General features: G+C 47.1%; 1 protein-coding gene across 1 annotated transcript in view; it reads left to right on the top strand.

The window, feature by feature from the left end:
- The first annotated feature begins 365 nt into the window (after window positions 1-365).
- The window catches only part of NAMPT (nicotinamide phosphoribosyltransferase), a 69232-nt gene continuing 45547 nt past the window's right edge, over window positions 366-24050 (top strand). The window contains exon 1 of the mRNA XM_040412753.1: window positions 366-526. Within this exon, the coding sequence (XP_040268687.1) occupies window positions 473-526 (54 nt within the window). The 5' untranslated portion in view covers window positions 366-472. The remainder of the gene's footprint in view (window positions 527-24050) is intronic.

Raw genomic sequence — 24050 nt, 5'->3', positions numbered from 1 at the left:
CCGTGATCCCCCGGTCATGCCTGTGGCGCCGTACTTGTAGGACAGGTCTCGCTACATGCTGCACCCTATGGCCGGTGTAGCTATAGCACAGGAGTGGCCCGGAGCGCCCTTTCCCGGAACACAGGACACCGCCGCCCCACTCACATCACACTCTCGTTTCTCTCAACTTCGCCCTTTACACAAAACCGAAACTGACAGCAGCAGCAGCAGCGCTCTGGGGGCGGGGCTGGCACACGTGCTCCCGCTGTCGATGTGACGTCACCTTGCTTTAAAAAAAATATCATCCGACTCTGCTACCCTGAAAGTGAATAGGTTTTAGAGAAGCCCCTCCCAGCAACGTCATGGCTACGGCCCCGCCCCCTGGCCTGGCACTGGGGAAAGGTATAGATTAGGAGAGGAGAACGGAGCGCGGCGCGGTTCATTATTGTTCACCGAGCTCTGGCGAAGCGTGTTGACAGTCACCCGTGCGGAGATGGCATGTGGAGAATCGGAGTTCAATATCCTGCTGGCGACCGACTCGTACAAGGTGAGAGCTGTGGGGGGGTCGGGAAGGATGCTGAGCCGCACCACTTATAGCGGGCTCATGGCCTCCTCGGTATGTCGGTATGGACCTGGGGCCGGAGAGCATACTGGGGGTGAAGGTCAGGAGCGGTCCCCGGCTGTCCCGTGCACTGGATGGGGACTTCCTCTCAGCCAAGGACTTCTGCCCACCACACATTGTGTAAAGCCCTGACTTGTGGTTGTGCAAGGCTCTCCTCACATGCTCCTGACTTCCCTCTCATGGTGGTAGTCACTTACCTCAGGTGGTTTCATACTGTCTGTGGTTTCTCTGGGTTGTTTTCTAAATTCAAAGTAAGTCTATGGGGGGAAAAAACCCTCCCATATTTACTGTGGGACTAAGACTTCGTTCACACGAGCGTATCGTAGGTGCGTTTCCTGGGCTGACTGCACCAAGTTAGTATCCGTAAGGACTTGTGTTGAGCGAACGTGTGTTTTAAGTTCTGCGTCCAAAGTTTGGGTTCGGGTTATCGAAGAATCCCGTTATAGATTCCGCTACCACGGACCATTACGGAATTTCGAATCCATAATGGGATTCTTCGATAACCCAGAACTTAAAACACAAGTTCGCTCAACACCAGTAAGGACGCCTGCACGCGAGTGCGGTTGAATGCACATAAGATCTGTACAAACTTCCGTGCGTTTCCGCCGCATATCCGCCCCAAAATCCGCTATTTCTAATGGCGGATTAGATGGGATTTTGCCGAAGATCGCACCCTTCCATTGAAAAGGGTGAAAGCCGCAAACATAATTGACTTGCTACAGATTTCTGCACGGGAAAAATCTGCAAAGTGTACGTGAGATTTGTGCAATCGCTGCAGTTTTTCTGCGCGTATTCTGCAACGTGTGCAGCTGGCTCAAACCCATGGTCTGTCAGGATCAAATTCGCCATAATATGCTTGCGTGAAGCTGGCTGCAGGTATCTCGTAAATGAGATTTTCCGTAGCGATGCTGCGTTCTTTGACCACAGCAGTGATGTTTGGCATATGATGGGATGTCATGACTGTCACTATGGAGGAAGCCACATTCGTGACGGTATACCCCTGTACTAGTCATTTCCACACGCGTTATGTGCCAGACTAGATCTGCTGCTTTCTATGGTTACAGTAAGTGGTAGTACCGGCAGCAGTCATTTCATGGTGTAAGTACACAGGTCATCAGTTGTAAAATGACAGTTAATAAGGGAACATGTGTTGTCTGTGCATGAAAATCACTCGAACGTCATAAGGCTTTGTTCACACTTGCCTCATGGGTTATATTTTTACACAATTTATGGCCTATCGAGGGAAGCTGATTTTACAACTGACCCTGACAGATCCTTTCGTGTACAATGCTGCAGAATACCTTTATATAAATAGTACATACCGCCTCATACCCTGTGTACAGTGCTGCAGAGTACATTACAGCTTTATAGTAGTAGTGTATACCGCCTCATACACTGTGTACAGTGCTGCAGGGTACATTACAGCTTTATAGTAGTAGTGTATACCGCCTCATACACTGTGTACAGTGCTGCAGGGTACATTACAGCTTTATAGTAGTAGTGTATACCGCCTCATACCCTGTGTACAGTGCTGCAGAGTACATTACAGCTTTATAGTAGTGTATACCGCCTCATACCCTGTGTACAGTGCTGCAGAGTACATTACAGCTTTATAGTAGTAGTGTATACCGCCTCATACACTGTGTACAGTGCTGCAGAGTACATTACAGCTTTATAGTAGTAGTGTATACCGCCTCATACCCTGTGTACAGTGCTGCAGAGTACATTACAGCTTTATAGTAGTAGTGTATACCGCCTCATACCCTGTGTACAGTGCTGCAGAGTACATTACAGCTTTATAGTAGTAGTGTATACCGCCTCATACACTGTGTACAGTGCTGCAGAGTACATTACAGCTTTATAGTAGTAGTGTATACCGCCTCATACCCTGTGTACAGTGCTGCAGAGTACATTACAGCTTTATAGTAGTAGTGTATACCGCCTCATACCCTGCGTACAGTGCTGCAGAGTACATTACAGCTTTATAGTAGTAGTGTATACCGCCTCATACCCTGTGTACAGTGCTGCAGGGTACATTACAGCTTTATAGTAGTAGTGTATACCGCCTCATACACTGTGTACAGTGCTGCAGAGTACATTACAGCTTTATAGTAGTAGTGTATACCGCCTCATACCCTGTGTACAGTGCTGCAGGGTACATTACAGCTTTATAGTAGTAGTGTATACCGCCTCATACCCTGCGTACAGTGCTGCAGAGTACATTACAGCTTTATAGTAGTAGTGTATACCGCCTCATACCCTGTGTACAGTGCTGCAGGGTACATTCCAGCTTTATAGTAGTAGTGTATACCGCCTCATACCCTGTGTACAGTGCTGCAGGGTACATTACAGCTTTATAGTAGTAGTGTATACCGCCTCATACCCTGTGTACAGTGCTGCAGAGTACATTACAGCTTTATAGTAGTAGTGTATACCGACTCATACCCTGTGTACAGTGCTGCAGAGTACATTACAGCTTTATAGTAGTAGTGTATACCGCCTCATACCCTGTGTACAGTGCTGCAGAGTACATTACAGCTTTATAGTAGTAGTGTATACCGCCTCATACCCTGTGTACAGTGCTGCAGAGTACATTACAGCTTTATAGTAGTAGTGTATACCGCCTCATACCTTGTGTACAGTGCTGCAGAGTACATTACAGCTTTATAGTAGTAGTGTATACCGCCTCATACCCTGTGTACAGTGCTGCAGGGTACATTACAGCTTTATAGTAGTAGTGTATACCGACTTATACCCTGTGTACAGTGCTGCAGAGTACATTACAGCTTTATAGTAGTAGTGTATACCGCCTCATACCCTGTGTACAGTGCTGCAGAGTACATTACAGCTTTATAGTAGTAGTGTATACCGCCTCATACCCTGTGTACAGTGCTGCAGGGTACATTACAGCTTTATAGTAGTAGTGTATACCGCCTCATACCCTGTGTACAGTGCTGCAGAGTACATTACAGCTTTATAGTAGTAGTGTATACCGCCTCATACCCTGTGTACAGTGCTGCAGAGTACATTACAGCTTTATAGTAGTAGTGTATACCGCCTCATACCCTGTGTACAGTGCTGCAGGGTACATTACAGCTTTATAGTAGTAGTGTATACCGACTTATACCCTGTGTACAGTGCTGCAGGGTACATTACAGCTTTATAGTAGTAGTGTATACCGACTTATACCCTGTGTACAGTGCTGCAGGGTACATTACAGCTTTATAGTAGTAGTGTATACCGCCTCATACCCTGTGTACAGTGCTGCAGGGTACATTACAGCTTTATAGTAGTAGTGTATACCGACTCATACCCTGTGTACATTACAGCTTTATAGTATGAGGCGGTATACACTACTACGTGTGGCTTGTTGCCTTTTCCAGCCGCTGGATTCCCGGTTGTACTTTCCCTTCTGTTTATAGCCCTGCAATGTAATGTAGTCTTTGGAATCTCAGTCCAGGGCAAAGTGCTCACCAAGGTCAGTGTTGGCATGTCCTCCGTGAGCGGCGCTGCCTGTACGCAGCTTCATCTTCTAAACTGTCCCATCATCCATGTCTGGTGCCAGGGTAGTGTTCTCCTCCGTCTCTCAAGTGTCACAATGGTCGTCTTCTCACTGACATATTCCCTTTGAGCATACACGCTGCTTTATGAACGGGTGACCCTATGTTTGCTGAGTGTCATCTTGTATTGATCTAATTCTGGCAGGGACGGGCATGTACAGTGCCTTTTTTTCTTTAGGCCTCATTCACACAGCTGCATTTTGGCTCCGTATATACTTCGTCATACAAAGCCATTAGGGTACTTTAACACTAGTGTTGTTCTTTTCCGGCATAGAGTCCTGTCCTAGGGGCTCAATACCGAAAAAGAACTGATCAGTTTTATCCTAATGCATTCTGAAATTTTTTCCATAGGAATGTATTAGTGCTGGATCCGGCATTCAAAATACCGGAATGCCGGATCCGTCCTTCCGGTCTGTGCATGCGCAGACTGAAAAAAGGTGAAAAAAAATAAATGCCGGATCCCTTTTTCCGGATGACACCGGAAAGACGGATCCGTCATTTTAATGTATTTGTAAGATCCTGATCAGTCTTACAAATGCCATCAGTTTGCATAAGTTTTGACGGATCCGGCAAGCAGTTCCGGCGACGGAACTGCCTGCCGGATTTCTCTGCCGCAAATGTGAAAGTACCCGTACCCTTATTTTTATAAATGGAGGCCTTAGATTTATTCTAACAATTTCTAAACTTTCCTAAAATGTCATAAAAGTACATGTGCTTTGTAGTGTATGCATTTAATACGTTAAAGGAAAATCAAATTCCAGCAATATCAATATACATAGATATATAATGGGGTAAATAGTTGTAAACAATTCCAGCATATAGAGTAACCCCTAAAACAACAATTCCTAGTTTACCAAGATATGAGGCGAGGATATAAAACACTAATGGATATACATATATATATCGACTGGATGCAAAAAGAAAGAAAAGAAAAAACAACAATAACGTGGTACAGACATATACAAAAATACGATTGGTCAGGGTTGACTGGATAGTCATACACCTAAACTACCTCGACGCGTTTCCCCCATAGACAATGCCATGGGATCATCAGGAGGTATAATACAACATTAGTCTATACAGAGTAAATGCAACCATATAGATACTGGCATGGAGCCAGGTCACATGCCAGTATCTATATGTTTGCATTTACTCTGTATAGACTAATGTTGTATTATACCTCCTGATGATCCCATGGCATTGTCTATGGGGGAAACGCGTCGAGGTAGTTAAGGTGTATGACTATCCAGTCAACCCTGACCAATCGTATTTTTGTATATGTCTGTACCACGTTATTGTTGTTTTTTCTTTTCTTTCTTTTTGCATCCAGTCGATATATATATGTATATCCATTAGTGTTTTATATCCTCGCCTCATATCTTGGTAAACTAGGAATATCCCTGCTGTACCCCAATAGGGACCTGTGAGGGGTAGGAGTCTAGGTACGTGGACAGGGGGCCTCCACCATCAGGAGCCCTCCCTGGGCTGAGGTTATAGGACAGGGGTAGCTATAGGGACAAATATCCCCGCACCCCAGGTTACCAAGTATACTGGATGCGATTATAGGATACACTATTCTGTTTATATATTATTTGCGTTATAACAAGTGGACCCAAGTGGGATCCCTTTTAAGGTATACCAACAAAATTGTTGTTTTAGGGGTTACTCTATATGCTGGAATTGTTTAATACGTTAAAGGGGTTATCTGAGCAGTGGTGATGATACTGGTCCCTGCCACTGGATTCAGTCTGTGTGGCTCCCGGACTGGCACCTCCGATCTCCTCTGCGCCAATGTCAACATCCGTCGATGGGGCGAGGGAGGGGGCATGTGACCAGTGAGCCTTGTGATTGGCTACAGCAGTCACTTGTTGACATCTGCACAGAGGGGAGCAGAAGTGCTGGTCCAGGAACGACTGAATCCAGCGGAGTATCATCACCACTGCAGGTCAGCCACGTCACGCAGATCAAAACATCCTGCGATGGGGGAGGGGGCTGGAAGCCAATAGTTGGCCGCGATGGGGATTAGCCTCCCTAGCGTCACTTGCGATGCTAGGGAGGCTCTTTCCTGTCCCGCTATTGGCTGCCCCAACAACCCCCAGCAGTGAGCCTGGTGATGCCACCAGCACTAATTGGCGATATTCTGCCCTAAAGCCCGCCAGCCCATTAGTGCCGGTGACGTCACCAGGAACACTGCTAGGTGGAAGCCTTTGCCTAGCAGTGTGAGAATGTAAACAAACAGCATAAAATGCTCCACTCATACATGCTGAATGGGTGAAGTAGAGGTTATGTCCGGGTTCAGCTCTGAACCCAGACAACCCCTTAATTATGTTAATTAGTTTCACTCCATATGGATTACTGCAAAACTCACTCTGGCCTGCCGTAGCCTTTCTAGACAAGTGTTAGATGCAACAAACTAGATAAATGTGGCGCAAAGTACGCCAAGGCCGACTCAACCAAAACTGCCTTCCTTTATTCCCTTCCGATACATTCCCCTTTTGTTGCGTACACTGCAGTGCAGCTTTGCTTCTAGGAAAAGGCTGCCCCATATCTTAAAGAGGACCTTTCACTAGAATAAAACATCTAAACTAAGTATACAGACATGGAGAGCGGCGCCCAGGGATCTCCCTGCACTTACTGTTATCCCCGGGCGCAGCTCCGTTCTCCCGGTATAGGCTCCGGTATCTTCATAGTTAGGCTCCACCCAGTGGAACCTGCCGGCGTCTCATTCTCCCATGCTGTAGCGCTGGCCAATCGCAGCGCTCAGCTCATAGCCCGAGAGAAAAAAAAAGCCTCTCAGGCTATCAGCTGAGCGCTGCGATTGGCCAGCGCTACAGCCTGGGAGAAGGAGACCCCGGCAGGTTCCACAGATATCACTTATAGATGGGTGGAGAGAGGGATGTCCATTGTATCTAGAGCCGCCACTGTGGGCCATAAAGCATATCTCTAAATGCTGTTAACAGCTCAGGCAAGATGGCAGCCCCTATAGTCATGTTCAGGAAACAGAATAACAAAAAAAACGTCAATCAGAAAGTAAATTTCGATTAGATAAAAAAAAGCATATGTTACTATGTGGTTTTAACTGGCAGAAAAAAAATGTTATATAAGGCCTCATGCACACGACCGTTCAGTTTTTTTTTTGCGGAATGGAAACTGCAATTTGCAGAACGGAACAGACGACCCATTGTAGAAATGCTTATTCTTGTCCGCAAAACTGACAAGAATAGGACATGCTATATTTTTTTTGCGGACTTGTCCGACGGATGTGGACAGCACACTGAGTGCTGGCCGCATCTTTTGCGGCCCCATTGAAGTGAATGGGTCCGCACCCGAGCCGCAAAAACTGCAGCTCGGATGCGGACCCGAAAAACGGTTGTGTGCATGAGGCCCAAGTCTGATATATGGGAGGAATTTAGAGAGGTTTAAAGGGGTTTTCCGGGCTTTTACTGTTGATGACCTCTCTTCAGGAAAGATCATCAATATCAGGTTGACGGGGGTTCGCCACCCCCACCGATTAGCTGTATGAGGAGACAGCACAAGCAGTGTGCACGTGCCATCTCCCTTCTCTTCTTTTCAGCTGCTGACAGACAGCAGCGGTGAGCGGGAAGAGAGAGGAGAGACGGCGCGTGCGTACTACGCACACCATCTCCCCATACAGCTAATCGTGAAAGTCCCAGGTGTCTGACCCCCACCAATCTAATATTGATGACCTTTCCTGAGGAGAGTATGAGATAAAAGTTGAAGAACAGCACCCACGGATCTCGCCGACCACACCGGAATGCCCAAACACGTCCTCAGCGGTCTACAGATGCGCAATCAAAACACGGTCACGGCAGCATCTCTGGTTCCATCTTTATTTCTTGTACTTAAAGGGAGTCTGTCATCAACATTTCACCTTTGTAACCCTTCCCATAGCTTTTTAGCATCCTTACAGTTAATAAAAACGTTACCTTTAGCATCAATTCTGGACTTGTAAAAGCGGCAAAAAACATCTTTGTAGCATATGCAAATGAGGGCTCGCCAGTGCCCAGGGGCGGCGTTACCATCGTAGGTGCCCTGCTACCTCAGCCTTTTCTTCGCTTACCCCCGCCCCTTCCTTCCCTCCGCCCGCCCATCCTTTCCCTCTGACCGCCTATCTACTAACTTGTTTCGCCGAGATCCCGCGCCTGCGCACTCAGGCCGGCGCATGCGCACTGCGATGCCCATTCCTTGTACGGCATCACAGTAATTAATGCACATGCGCCAGCTTTGCGCTGTTAGCCGGCGAATGCGCATTAATTACTGTGATGCCGTACAAGGAATGGGCATCGCAGTGCGCATGCTGCGGCCGACGGACTGAGTGCGCAGGCTCGGGATCTCGGCGAAACAACAAGTTAGTAGATAGGCGGTCAGAGGGAAAGGATGGAAGGGGGGGAAGCGAAGAAAAGGCTGAGCTAGCAGGGCACCTACGAGGGTAACGCCGCCCCTGGGCACTTGCGAGCCCTCATTTGCAAATGCTACAAAGATGTTTTTTGCCGGTTTTACAAGTCCAGAATTGATGCTAAAGGTAACGTTTTTATTAACTGTAAGAATGCTAGAAAGCTATGGGAAGGGTTACAAACGTGAAATGTTGATGACAGACTCCCTTTAAAAAGAATGTGTACACAACAGCAGCAACGTTTCGGCTACATGGTAGCCTTTTTCAAGCTAATAACAAGTGACTCTAACATTCTATATATAGTAAATATAGGCCCTCCCCAAATGGTAGGAGACCAATCCAATGGGTGTCACAACCCCCAAACACACCTGCATATAATCTGGCTAACCAATCCCTCATGTAACCTCCCATAGTAATAAACCTGTGTCTACCTCATCCTGGTGTCCACATGCAGAGAGCTAGGCTGCAGACTGGCGCTCCTCTCTCCCAACTGCGCATGTCTAACAGCTCATCACTGAGTGCACCACTCCTCAGCCGCGCTCCGCTCACGTCATGCCGCATCATCGCATAGCGATCATGTGAACATCACATGATCGCATTCCAAATACCGCCCATTTGCTCCGATACAAACAGCTGTCAAGCGTTATTAGCTTGGAAAAAGGCTACCATGTAGTCGAAACGTTGCTGCTGTTGTGTACACATTCTTAAAGATGGAACCGGAGATGCTGCCGTGGCCGTGTTTTGATTGCTTTCCTGAGGAGAGGTCATCAATAGTAAAAGCCCGGACAACCCCTTTAAAGGAATTGTTCATCTTTACTAAAGGTCCCTTTACTGCGGTTGTGGTTGGGCATTCCGGTGTGGTCGGCGAGGTCCGTGGGTGCTGCTCTTCAAATTTTATCTCATACTCTCCTCAGGAAAGGTCATCAATATTAGATTGGCGGGGGTCAGACATCTGGGACCCGCACCTACAAGGAGAACGGAGCTGGGGAGAGTTGTGGCTGGAGGACCCCGGGGTCCGTCCACCACTAGGCGCAGCTCTCCGCCTCTCCCATTGAAGTGAATAGGAGCGCACCACGCATGCGTGGCCACTGCTCCCATTCATTTCTATGGGGCTGCTATTTTTGGGGGCTCCATAGAAATGAATGGAGGGCGGCTGCGCATTGCACCCTCCTCCACTTTCTCCGCCCCGTTCTCCTTGTAGGTGCGGGTCCCAGAGGTGGGACCCGCACCTACATCAGACAATGGGGGCATATCTTAGCAATATGCCCCCATTGTCTAAGATGGGATAACCCCTTTAACACTGCACTATTCTGGTTAGGGCGAGTTCGCACTTGCATTAGGGAATTCCGTTATAAGAGAATACTCGGACGGAATGCAGAACGGAAGCTCTGTGTGCTTTTATTGTGTAAAAAAACCTGATTTGATACATATGCAAATTAACATAAGAGTCATACCTTAGGGCTCTTTCACACTTGAGTTGTTGTGTTCCGGCATAGAGTTCCGTCGTTGGGGCTCTATGCCGGAAGAATCCTGATCAGTTTTATCCTAATGCATTCTGAATGGAGAGAAATCCGTTCAGGATGCATCAGGATGTCTTCAGTTCAGGACCGGAACGTTTTTTGGCCGGAGAAAATACCGCAGCATGGTGCGCTTTTTGCTCCGGCCAAAAATCCGGAACACTTGCCGCAAGGCCGGATCCGGAATTAATGCCCATTGGAAGGCATTAATCCGGATCCGGCCTTAAGCTAAACGTCGTTTCGGCGACCACACCGGAATGCCCAAACACGTCCTCAGCGGTCTACAGATGCGCAATCAAAACACGGTCACGGCAGCATCTCTGGTTCCATCTTTATTTCTTGTACTTAAAGGGAGTCTGTCATCAACATTTCACCTTTGTAACCCTTCCCATAGCTTTTTAGCATCCTTACAGTTAATAAAAACGTTACCTTTAGCATCAATTCTGGACTTGTAAAAGCGGCAAAAAACATCTTTGTAGCATATGCAAATGAGGGCTCGCCAGTGCCCAGGGGCGGCGTTACCATCGTAGGTGCCCTGCTACCTCAGCCTTTTCTTCGCTTACCCCCGCCCCTTCCTTCCCTCCGCCCGCCCATCCTTTCCCTCTGACCGCCTATCTACTAACTTGTTTCGCCGAGATCCCGCGCCTGCGCACTCAGGCCGGCGCATGCGCACTGCGATGCCCATTCCTTGTACGGCATCACAGTAATTAATGCACATGCGCCAGCTTTGCGCTGTTAGCCGGCGAATGCGCATTAATTACTGTGATGCCGTACAAGGAATGGGCATCGCAGTGCGCATGCTGCGGCCGACGGACTGAGTGCGCAGGCTCGGGATCTCGGCGAAACAACAAGTTAGTAGATAGGCGGTCAGAGGGAAAGGATGGAAGGGGGGGAAGCGAAGAAAAGGCTGAGCTAGCAGGGCACCTACGAGGGTAACGCCGCCCCTGGGCACTTGCGAGCCCTCATTTGCAAATGCTACAAAGATGTTTTTTGCCGGTTTTACAAGTCCAGAATTGATGCTAAAGGTAACGTTTTTATTAACTGTAAGAATGCTAGAAAGCTATGGGAAGGGTTACAAACGTGAAATGTTGATGACAGACTCCCTTTAAAAAGAATGTGTACACAACAGCAGCAACGTTTCGGCTACATGGTAGCCTTTTTCAAGCTAATAACAAGTGACTCTAACATTCTATATATAGTAAATATAGGCCCTCCCCAAATGGTAGGAGACCAATCCAATGGGTGTCACAACCCCCAAACACACCTGCATATAATCTGGCTAACCAATCCCTCATGTAACCTCCCATAGTAATAAACCTGTGTCTACCTCATCCTGGTGTCCACATGCAGAGAGCTAGGCTGCAGACTGGCGCTCCTCTCTCCCAACTGCGCATGTCTAACAGCTCATCACTGAGTGCACCACTCCTCAGCCGCGCTCCGCTCACGTCATGCCGCATCATCGCATAGCGATCATGTGAACATCACATGATCGCATTCCAAATACCGCCCATTTGCTCCGATACAAACAGCTGTCAAGCGTTATTAGCTTGGAAAAAGGCTACCATGTAGTCGAAACGTTGCTGCTGTTGTGTACACATTCTTAAAGATGGAACCGGAGATGCTGCCGTGGCCGTGTTTTGATTGCTTTCCTGAGGAGAGGTCATCAATAGTAAAAGCCCAGACAACCCCTTTAAAGGAATTGTTCATCTGCACTAAAGGTCCCTTTACTGCGGTTGTGGTTGGGCATTCCGGTGTGGTCGGCGAGGTCCGTGGTTGCTGCTCTTCAAATTTTATTTCATACTCTCCTCAGGAAAGGTCATCAATATTAGATTGGCGGGGGTCAGACATCTGGGACCCGCACCTACAAGGAGAACGGAGCTGGGGAGAGTTGTGGCTGGAGGACCCCGGGGTCCGTCCACCACTAGGCGCAGCTCTCCGCCTCTCCCATTGAAGTGAATAGGAGCGCACCACGCATGCGTGGCCACTGCTCCTATTCATTTCTATGGGGCTGCTATTTTTGGGGGCTCCATAGAAATGAATGGAGGGCGGCTGCGCATTGCACCCTCCTCCACTTTCTCCGCCCCGTTCTCCTTGTAGGTGCGGGTCCCAGAGGTGGGACCCGCACCTACATCAGACAATGGGGGCATATCTTAGCAATATGCCCCCATTGTCTAAGATGGGATAACCCCTTTAAGACTGCACTATTCTGGTTAGGGCGGGTTCGCACTTGCATTAGGGAATTCCGTTATAAGAGAATACTCGGACGGAATGCAGAACGGAAGCTCTGTGTGCTTTTATTGTGTAAAAAAACCCGATTTGATACATATGCAAATTAACATAAGAGTCATACCTTAGGGCTCTTTCACACTTGAGTTGTTGGGTTCCGGCATAGAGTTCCGTCGTCGGGGCTCTATGCCGGAAGAATCCTGATCAGTTTTATCCTAATGCATTCTGAATGGAGAGAAATCCGTTCAGGATGCATCAGGATGTCTTCAGTTCAGGACCGGAACGTTTTTTGGCCGGAGAAAATACCGCAGCATGCTGCGCTTTTTGCTCCGGCCAAAAATCCGGAACACTTGCCGCAAGGCCGGATCCGGAATTAATGCCCATTGGAAGGCATTAATCGGGATCCGGCCTTAAGCTAAACGTCGTTTCGGCGCATTGCCGGATCCGACGTTTAGCTTTTTCTGAATGGTTACCATGGCTGCCAAGATGCTAAAGTCCTGGCAGCCATGGTAAAGTGTAGTGGGGAGCGGGGGAGCAGTATACTTACCGTCCGTGCGGCTCCCGGGGCGCTCCAGAGTGACGTCAGGGCGCCCCACGTGCATGGATCACGTGATCGCATTGGACACGTCATCCATGCGCATGGGGCGCTCTGACGTCATTCTGGAGCCCCCCGGGAGCCGCACGGATTGTAAGTATACTGCTCCCCACTACTACTATGGCAACCAGGACTTTAATAGTGTCCTGGCTGCCATAGTAACACTGAACGCATTTTGAAGACTGATCCGTCTTCAAATGCTTTCAGTTCACTTGCGTTGTTACGGATCCGGCGTGTAATTCCGGCAAATGGAGTGCACGACTGATCCGGACAACGCAAGTGTGAAAGAGGCCTTACTTGTGTGACCAGAGAAGAGTCCTATTTTCAAGCTCTGACTCATCTCAGGTTAATTTGCATTTGTATCAAATCAGTTTTTTTACACCATAAAAGCACACAGAACTATGGGGACTGGGTATTGCGGATGTGCGATCTAGCTGCCCATGTCCTCAGCTCTATACCCAAAATCCCGGTGACAGGTTTCCTTTAAGAGGCATCCTGTTTTGATCCGTCATAATTGAGGTCTATGGGCAAGAATAACAAGTCTGTCTGGTTTCCGTCCTACGTAACCAGATGGGTCAGTTATCATAGTCAATGGTTCGCTCAGCAACACAACAGTCGCAACAAATCCATCCAAGTTGGATTTTTGGCGACTGTTGCCGTGGAGCATGTCACAGTGCGACACCATAGACTATCCTTACAATAAATTTCGCACGACACCTCTTGCAATGTAGATGTACCCCTTCTGTCAAACGACAAATGTCGCCATGTAAAAAAGCATCGATTCAAAACAGAGGTAAACTTTAAGATGAAGGTTCTGGGTGCATCGGCTACGTGTCTCCTGGAAGTTCTCTATTCCGGCCAGACCGCAGCTAACAGGAGTTTGCATGGGGCGCCAGTTGAGCATATGTTCTGAGTCTGTGGCATCGATGGATATAGCTGAGCGTTGTATCTGGCTGGAGTACTCCTTTACTGAATGTAGCACTGCTGATTCGAGGGGTATTTCCATCCATTATGGGCTTCTGTGGCATATGCTGTAAATGTCCGGGATGGAAATCCCCTTTCAGCTCAATGTATATTATGAGACAGCTTTTTTTCCCCTTCTGCTTCTTTTCACACAGCCATAAATTCTGAGCGACTTTAGGACCTGCTTGGAGTTTAAGGCTAAGTTTACACGTTCAGCTTTTTTTTATGTAGTTTATAAAGCCAAGGCCAGGAATGGATCATAAATGGAAGACTGATTGAGTCTTCTCCTTTTTTAATCCTTCCCTGGCTTTTCTTCAGAAACCACATAAAAAAAGCTAAACGTGTAAACTTAGCCTTAAACTTCCAAGAAGGTCCTAAAGTCTCTCAGAATTTATGGCTGTGTGAAAAGAAGCAGAAGGGGGAAAAAAAGCTGTCTCATAATATACATTGAGCTGAAAGGGGATTTCCATCCCGGACATTTACAGCATATGCCAGAAGACCGCCCCCTATTGGCAGCTGCTGGTAGACAGAATTTTATCTTTTAAGATTTGAAAAGGTTAAAAATGTGTCCTGGCCTAGTATACATGGATGCGATTTGGAGCTAAACACAGAGGTACTAATCTTATCTTTTGGTACGTTAAAAATTATTAAACTGTCAGTTTTTCCTGTGCATTTTGAATCGGTGTGTGCATTAATTTTCTGGCGGTTTTCCTTGAATTTTATTTTTTTGGGGATTAATTTCATACGCTTATTTAATAAAATTCTAACCCTGCAGTGCCCCCAGTACAAGGCGGTGAAATGTCACTTACTTGCGTGACTCGCCTGCTCCGCCTCCTTCATTCATAAAGTGGGCGGAGCAGGTGCGTCACGTGAGTGAGTGACGTTACACCGTCTTCCACTCTGCCTGTTACCTGAGCTTCATTGTAAGGTAATAAAGATGCGCTGAGTAAAAGTTACTGCCAGAATAGCGGGGCCGGGGCTGCTATGGGGAGGGGGATCTGTGGATGGCACTGCTATGGGGAGGGGGATCTGTGGATGGCACTGCTATGGGGAGGGGGATCTGTGGATGGCACTGCTATGGGGAGGGGGATCTGTGGATGGCACTGCTATGGGGAGGGGGATCTGTGGATGGCACTGCTATGGGGAGGGGGATCTGTGGATGGCACTGCTATGGGGATCTGTGGATGGCACTGCTATGGGGATCTGTGGATGGCACTGCTATGGGGAGGGGGATCTGTGGATGGCACTGCTATGGGGAGGGGGATCTGTGGATGGCACTGCTATGGGGAGGGGGATCTGTGGATGGCACTGCTATGGGGAGGGGGATCTGTGGATGGCACTGCTATGGGGAGGGGGATCTGTGGATGGCACTGCTATGGGGAGGGGGATCTGTGGATGGCACTGGTAAGGGGGATCTGTGGATGGCACTGCTATGGGGAGGGGGATTTGTGGATGGCACTGCTATGGGGAGGGGGATCTGTGCACGGCACATACCGCATAAGATGCTATATAGTGTCATCTATAGATGTCCCCCCCCCCCCTTCTCCATAACAGTGCACCGATCCCCCCTCCCCCCCTCCCCATAACAGTGCACAGACCCCCCCCCCCCTCCCAATAACAGTGCACAGATCCCTCCTTCCTCATAGTGCCATCCACAGATCCCCTCCTTCCCCATAGCAGTGCCATCCACAGATCCCCCCCTCCTTCCCCATAGCAGTGCCATCCACAGATCCCCCCCCCTCCCCATAGCAGTGCCATCCACAGATCCCCCCCCTCCCCATAGCAGTGCCATCCACAGACCCCCCCCCCCTCCCCATAGCAGTGCCATCCACAATTTGTTTTAATATGGCATTTGAACATAATTTTTCAAGTAAAATCATATAAACCTTTGTTCTGTAATTTAGTTTTTTTCCCTCGAATTAATTATTGACAACTAATCGATTATTCAAATAATCGTTAGCTGCAGCCCTAATAATGATGCTGCATACTGTACATAGCAGTACAGTAAAAGGGAGTGAGGTCACATTGTTTCTTGGCCGCAATTAAACTCACAAAAAATCCCTGCAGGTCCTGCTGCAATCTTTGCCGTTATTCTGTGGGTCGGTATGATCACCACATTTACAGTATACAGTTCTATGTTTTATTACTTTTTGAACAACAACAACAACAAAAAAAAAAAAAACTTGAATAAAATTATCCTTATGCTGTGGTAATGTGTGTGTTTTTTTAGTTGTTTTTTTTTTCACTTTATAGTTCGGGTTATTATGGATTACAGCAATACCAGTTTTTCATATGATCAGTTTAGGAATGCTGAATCCAGGACAGTGAAAGTAGGTTTAAAGGGATATCCCATCTCAGCCATTCATGACTGAGATCAGCATACCTGCGGTTGCGGGGATTACGGAAACGGACCGGCTGTACTGCACTGTATCTGTAGTTCCCGTTAGCACAGCATAGCACAACCCTGTCATCTGTTTTAATCTAACCACTTCTGCTGCAACATTTGATGGGTATACCAGTTGGCTGAGATGAAATTGGAATGACTTTCTAGATCAGGGGTAGGCAACCTCCGACACTCCAGCCGTTGTGACACTACAACTCCCAGTATGCATACTTGCTCTTCTCAGAACTCTCATAGAAATGAATGGTTCTGGGAATTGTAGTTTCATAGGTTGCAGACCCTTATCTACAAAATAACATTTACACCCTATTTATTTAGGTCAGTGTTTTCCATTATCATTTATTTAAAGGGGTTGGCCACTTCCTAGTTGGGCTACTTTCACACTCGCATTTGGTGCGGATCCATCATGGATCTACACAGACGGATCCATTCAGATAATACAACCGCCTGCATCTGTTCAGAACGGATCCGTTTGTATTATCTTTCAATGGTGTTCAAGACAGATCCATCTTGGCTATGTTAAAGTCGATGGGAGACGGATCAGTTTTCTATTGTCAGTGAAAACTGATCCGGATCCGTTTGGCTCAGTTTCGGCAGACGGACACCAAAGCGGAACGGAGGCAAACTGATGCATTCTGAGCGGATCCTTTTCCATTCCGAAAGCATTAGGGTAAAACTGATCCGTTTTGGACCGCTTGTGAGAGCCCTTAACGGATCTCACAAACGGAAACCAAAACGCCAGTGTGAAAGTAGCCTTTAGCTAGTTATTATCATTCACAGCGGCCCTGAGTGATTGGAAACACTGTAGCTGTTCAGCCCTGTGCACTTGGACTGGCTACGTTTTATTCCGCTATCTTTCCAATTACTTTCCATTTCTCACTAGATACCCTGCTCGCCACTGAACTTCAAACCACACACAGACAGGCGCCCTGCTTCCCAACATGTTTCCAATCGCTCAGGGCCGCGGCAATAGATTACAACTAGCTAAGAAATAACTATAAGCCTGCTCAAACACAGAGATTTTTAAATAGTGTCACAGTCCATTAGAAATAGTAAATCAATAAGGTCAGTTTAAAGGAGCGTTAATACAAGGTGGGTTTTTAATTAGCAGCACATAAAAAGGGCGAAATATGGTCTAAAGACCAGGGGCCAGATTTATCATTAGCTCAAGTCAAAATAATGGAGTGAGAAAGTCGCACGTTTTTGGAGCAGAATGGAGACTGAACGGAAGCAAACTGGACCGCTTGTGAGAGCCCTGAACGGATCTCGCAAACGGAAAACCAAAACGCCAGTGTGAAAGTAGCCTTAGGCTGAGTTCACACGGGCGAGATTTCCGCGCGGGTGGTGAACGCATTGCACCCGCACTGAATCCGGACACATTCATTTCAATGGGGCTGTGCACATGAGCTGTGATTTTCACGCATCACTTATGCGTTGCGTGAAAATCGCAGCATGTTCTATATTGTGTGTTTATCACGCAACACAGGCCCCATAGAAGTGAATGGGGCTGAGTGAAAATCGCAAGCATCCGCAAGCAAGTGCAGATGCGGTGCGATTTTCACGCATGGTTGCTAGGTGACAGTCTATTCACTGTATTCTTTTCCCTTATAACATGGTTATAAGGGAAAATGATAGCATTCTTTAATACAGAATGCATAGTAGGTGGTCCATTGAGGGTTAAAAAATAATTAACTCACCTTCTCCTCTTGATCGCGTAGCTGCCGGTCTCTTACTACTTTAATCGTGAGCTGCCGGCTAAAGGACCTGTGGTGACGTCGGATCACATGGTCCAATCACATGATCCATCACCAATCACATGATCCATTATAACCATGTTATAAGGGAAAATAATACAATCTACACAACACCGAACCCAAACCTGAACTTCTGTGAAGAAGTTCGGGTCTGGGTACCACAGTCAGTTTTTTTTATCACGCGCGTGCAAAACACATTGCAACCGCGCAATAAAAACTGAACAGAACGCAATCGCAGTCAAAACTGACTGCAATTGGGTACCTACCGGACACGCTCGTGTGAACTCGGCCTTAGGCCTCATGCACACGACCGTTTTTTTTTTGCGGTCCGCAAAACGGATTTCCGTTGTTCCGTGATCCGTGACCGTTTTTTCTTCCGTGGGTCTTCCTTGATTTTTGGAGGTTCCACGGACATGAAAAGTGAAAAATAAAACTAAGTCAAGTTTCCATTGAAAATGATAGGAAAAACGGACACGGATCACGGACACGGATCACGGAGTACTTGTGTGCATCTGTGATTTTTCACGGACCCATTGACTTGAATAGGTCCGTGAACCGTTGTCCGTGAAAAAAATAGGACAGGTCCTATTTTTTTCACGGACTGGAAAAACGGATCACGGACGCGGAAGCCAAACGGTGCATTTTCCGATTTTTCCACGGACCCATTGAAAGTCAATGGGTCTGTGAAAAAAACCCGAAAACGGAACAACGGCCGCGGATGCACACAACGGTCGTGTGCATGAGGCCTTAGTGTTGCAGCCACCACAAGAGGAACAGATCAGCATTTCGTGATGTGTGTGTTAATGTAGCATCCTCATTCTTGTGAATCATCCTTATTCTGGATTATATCACTTCTAGAAAAGCACATGATTTGAAGAAAAGAGAAACTGAAAGTGCATGGAGTGCTGGGAAAGTATTGTGCAAGACACCCACCAGCTGCCATACTGGGTTGCCCAATGAGATTATATACCGTATATATATACCGTATATAATATGAGTTGAGTAAAAGATCCTGTCTTCTGTGTCTATATAAGACTGGGTAGATAAGTGAGTGGCCTTTGGCGGTCTTGGCCGGTGTACTGCTCTTGGAAAGAGTTTCTGGTTGTTGTAATGCCTGGCACTTGTGCCAACAAGAAATCTACTTTGTTTTTAGCATTATTTAGCACAGGCATGCTCAATCTGTGGCCCTCCAGATGTTGCAAAACTACAACTCCCAGCATGCCCAGACAGCCTACAGCAGGGCATGGTGGGAGTTGTAGTTTTACAACAGCTGGAGGGCCACATGTTCAGCATCCCTGCTTTAGCATAGCTGAAGTGACCAGGAGGCCCACATAGATGTTTTTCACCTTCCGCACAAATGGGCAGCTGCTAAGCCATCAGGATGTTCTGACAACTTTAAGCCTTTAAACCAACATTTTATTGGAAATTGCTGACTCGGACCTTCATACATATTTCGTGAATGAAACTTCTATCTGGTCATTAATTAACCACCTCAGCCCCACTAGCTTAAACACCCTTAATGACCAGACCACTTTTTACACTTCTGCACTACCCTACTTTCACCGTTTATTGCTCGGTCATACAACTTACCACCCAAATGAATTTTACCTCCTTTTCTTCTCACTAATAGAGCTTTCATTTGGTGGTATTTCATTGCTGCTGACATTTTAACTTTTTTTGTTATTAATCAAAATGTCATTTTTCACTTTCACTTGTAATTTTTTTTTAAAAAAACGACATCTATATATAAATTTTTCTCTAAATTTATTGTTCTACATGTCTTTGATAAAAAAAAAAATGTTTGGGTAAAAAAAAAAAAATGGTTTGGGTAAAAGTTATAGCGCTTTTTGAAGCAGCTCTGACTTTCTGAGCACCTGTCATGTTTCCTGAGGTTCTACAATGGCCAGACACTACAAACACCCCACAAATAACCCCATTTCGGAAAGTAGACACCCTAAGGTATTCGCTGATGGGCATAGTGAGTTCATAGAACTTTTTATTTTTTGTCACAAGTTAGCGGAAAATGATTTATTACATTTTTTTTTTTTTTTTTCTTACAAAGTCTCATATTCCACTAACTTGTGACAAAAAATAAAAACTTCCATGAACTCACTATGCCCATCACGAAATACCTGGGGGTGTCTTCTTTCCAAAATGGAGTCACTTGTGGGGTAGTTATACTGCCCTGGCATTTTAGGGGCCCTAATGTGTGGGAAGTAGTTTGAAATCAAAATGTGTAAAAAATGCCCTGTGAAATCCTAAAGGTGCTCTTTGGAATGTGGGCCCCTTTGCCCACCTAGGCTGCAAAAGTGTCACACATGTGGTATCGCCGTACTCAGGAGAAGTTGGGCAATGTGTTTTGGGGTGTCATTTTACATATACCCATGCTGGGTGAGATAAATATCTCGGTCAAATGCCAACTTTGTATAAAAAAAATGGGAAAAGTTGTCTTTTGCCGAGATATATCCACGGATCGGATCCGCAAAACACATACGGACGTCTGAATGGAGCCTTACAGGGGGGTGATCAATGACAGGAGGGTGATCAGGGAGTCTATATTGGGTGATCACCCCCCCTGTAAGGCTCCATTCAGACGTCTGTATGTGTTTTGCGGATCCAATCCGTGGATCCGTAAAACATATACGGACGTCTGAATGGAGCCTGACAGGGGGGTGATCAGGGAGTCTATATGGGGTGATCACCCCCCTGTCATTGATCACCCCCACCTGTAAGGCTCCATTCAGACGTCCGTATGTGTTTTGCGGATCCGATCTATAAAAAACATATGGACGTCTGAATGGAGCCTGACAGGGGGGTGATCAATGACAGGAGGGTGATCAATGACAGGAGGGTGATCAGGGAGTCTATATGGGGTGATCACCCCCCTGTAAGGCTCAATTCAGACGTCCGTATGTGTTTTGCGGATCCTATCCGTGGATCCGTAAAACACATACGGACGTCTGAATGGAGCATTACAGGGGGGTGATCAATGACAGGGGGATGATCAGGGAGTCTATATGGGGTGATCAGGGGTTAATATTCAGTCCCATCAGGCTTATGTCTGGCTGCACAGGGACCTTGGTTGCATTGCTTTTCCTGATTCATGAATGTAAGTGACTTACTGCGGTCTTTCGTCCTCTCAGTCTGGCCGGCGGTGTGTCTGCTCCTTTAACTAAGGGAGCACCACCGCACCGGAACGTTTCTATCGGCTCCCCACGCGGCAGTCTCTCAGGTTGCAGGAGTCAGCGCGACTCCGCTCTCGACACATTGTAATGTATAGCATGGGCCGCTGTGCTCGTAGTGAGGCAGGGGTGCATGCAAGTCTGGGTTTGTTTCTGGTAGGCTCTTGATTCATCTGGTCTGCTGCAGCCTCCAGGCAGCAGGGGATGGTGGTTAAAAAAAAGAGTTAAAAGTGGGAGTTTTGGTTGAGAAAAAATAAATAAAAAGGGGCAGTTTGAAGAAAAAAAGCAAAAACAAATACAAGGGGACTCTTTAAGGTTCCGCAGCGTGTGTCACAAGTTAATTGCCCATCTTCTCTAGTGGGGTCATCTCAAGCAGTGTGTGTTACTTATCAATTATTGGGTCAATTGTCTACAGGTTTTTCTTTCATATATGCATCCATAGGTTTGTGGCTCCTTCTATCCACCAGTTGCACGGCTTCGTACCAGCAGACGCAGCTATTCTTAGTAGACACATTTAGCATCAGGGTCAAAGTAAACTATTGTGCATCACGGGAGTAGATTTAAGACTAGGGGGTTGGTACAGTTGCTAATACTCCGTTTTTAACATGTTCAGCTACGTTCAGTCATTTCATCAGCAAGGTAGCAGTTGCCAGGTACAGTAGCATTGTGTGTGCGTAATTACATTCCACTTACAAAGTTGGTTATGGCAAGTCTGTCTGTCGGACAGGTCTCTCACGTGTCTATTATATCCTCGGTTAGGCTCTAGCCTGTCACGGCCACAGACTCGATAAAAAAAGAAAAATAAAAAACCTTAAGTCCTGTCACGTTTACAGGCATGAATTCGATACGTCTGTCACATCTACAGACACGTTAAGTCCTGTCACGGCCACAGGATACGGTCCTACACTGTATGCCTCGTCCACTCTCATGTCTGTCTACACTCATTTGGGGCTTGCAAGGCTACTTGGGTCACATTCTATTCTGCTATGTACACATCTTCCCATATTCAGTCACTTCGGTGAAGGGGTGCTCTGCATGCTGGACGGCATCTCGCGTGCTGGTACGGCGGTTCTTTGCACATCGGTGGTCCGTGATACTGGTGAATGGCACAAACTGGTGTTGGGTATTCATCTTCTACATTAATCATGTTGTGTTTTAGTAGGATGTCTCAAGAATCATTGATGGGCGATACATCGTCATCCCGTGGGAGCGTGGTGTCACATTCCGCAAGAGACTCCACACCATCATTAAGGTCATGGACTGTGCCCAAGTTGATGGCAGAGTTATCCAAAAGAGGCATTCCATTTCCAGCTTCTGCAAGGAAGGCGGAACTGTTCCGTCTTCTGTCTTCAGTTCCTGAGGTCCAAAATCCGCAGGTAGTGTCCATGGACACTATTCGGACCTTGCTTATGCAACTGCACGCGGCCATCAACTCCATGGCGTCATCAATGTTGAACTTTCAGGCCAGGCTAGAGGCGGTCGAGGCAGGCGATACATCTGCCAGTTTGGTGTGCCAAAGTCCGGCAGGTTCTTCTAGCCCCCATGCTAGTGTTGCTGGTGGTCAGGTTCTGTACCCCCCTATCGCACCGTTCCACTTCGTTCCAGCCAACATTCGACAGGAAATAATTGACGGCAAGGACGTGAACTTAGCGTCCTTACTCATAACAGATGAGGTGCCAGACAACAAGACCATAGTCTGTGGGGAGATCTCGGTGGTCCTCAAATCAAAGGACGTGAGGTTGTATGGAAACCAGCATACCAGAGTTTCTTAGCCTTTAGTCTGTACAGGGATGTTTGTCTTATCCTGTTAGGGTCCCATCCACATGCAGACTAGGTACAGTATGTTATCAATGGTCTTTCCGCAGGTTTCCATACAGGGCTATTGGCTCTTCTCTTTTTGCAGGTCTCTCCACAAGCAGACCGCGTACCATCACCAGTGCCCAGGCTCGACCAGCTAGTGATGGACTAACGGTTCATCTCGCCACCGCTAGGTCCCTTATGACTAAAGCTTTGTCCTGTAACACCCTGAGGATAAATAAGAAGGCATGGACCTCGTTCTGTAATTTTAAGAGAACCCATTCTTCGGCAGGAGTGGGCAACATCTCTTACTTACTGGCCTTTGCCGCATTTTTGCCACTCTCACCACAAGCTGTCATTTAGCACCATTAAGTTATACCTGGCTGGGATTCAACATCCTTTGTAACTACGGCATCCTAATCAACCCTCCTTGTTTTCAGCCTATCCATATAGAATGCTACTGTAGGGTATCCAGAAGGGGTCCGCTGTGGCCTGCCCTACACGACAGCCATTTACAGGGTCAATGTTCAGATTGCTTCAGTAAGCACACTAGTTTATTGATCAAGACAACCATGTACCTAGCGTTCCACGGCTTCCTCAGACCAGACGAAATCACATGCGCCACAACATGCAAGAGCTATCTGAGGAAGGATTAGCTGTCATGGGATGGGTCATGCTAAGTTCTTACTTTAACGTCCACAAAGACGTCCCGGGTCAGCTCACAGAGGTTAGATACTTCCCCACTGGTATAAGTGGTGCAAGTTATGGCAGTGCAGGATTGGACGCGCTTTACCGAAGCAACCCCAGGGGATGCTCTTCTGCTAAAGCTGGGTTCTGCGCCTTTGAGTTGTCAGAACTTTCTCAAATTCATTCGAATATTATTGAGGAATGTTGGGGTCAGTCCCAGTTCCATCACAGGGCATTCCCTTCGCACTGGTGCGGCTTCGCCGCCTCCAAGCACAACGTCTCAGTGCATGTTATTAAGAAGTTGGGCAGATGGCAGTCAGCTTGTTATGCATGATATATACCAAATCCGCAGT

The sequence above is a fragment of the Bufo bufo genome, chromosome 1 (assembly GCF_905171765.1).
Source record: "Bufo bufo chromosome 1, aBufBuf1.1, whole genome shotgun sequence".
Taxonomy (NCBI): domain Eukaryota; kingdom Metazoa; phylum Chordata; class Amphibia; order Anura; family Bufonidae; genus Bufo; species Bufo bufo.
Note: the sequence above shows the minus strand (reverse complement) of the source record. Positions and strands in the feature narration are given on the sequence as shown.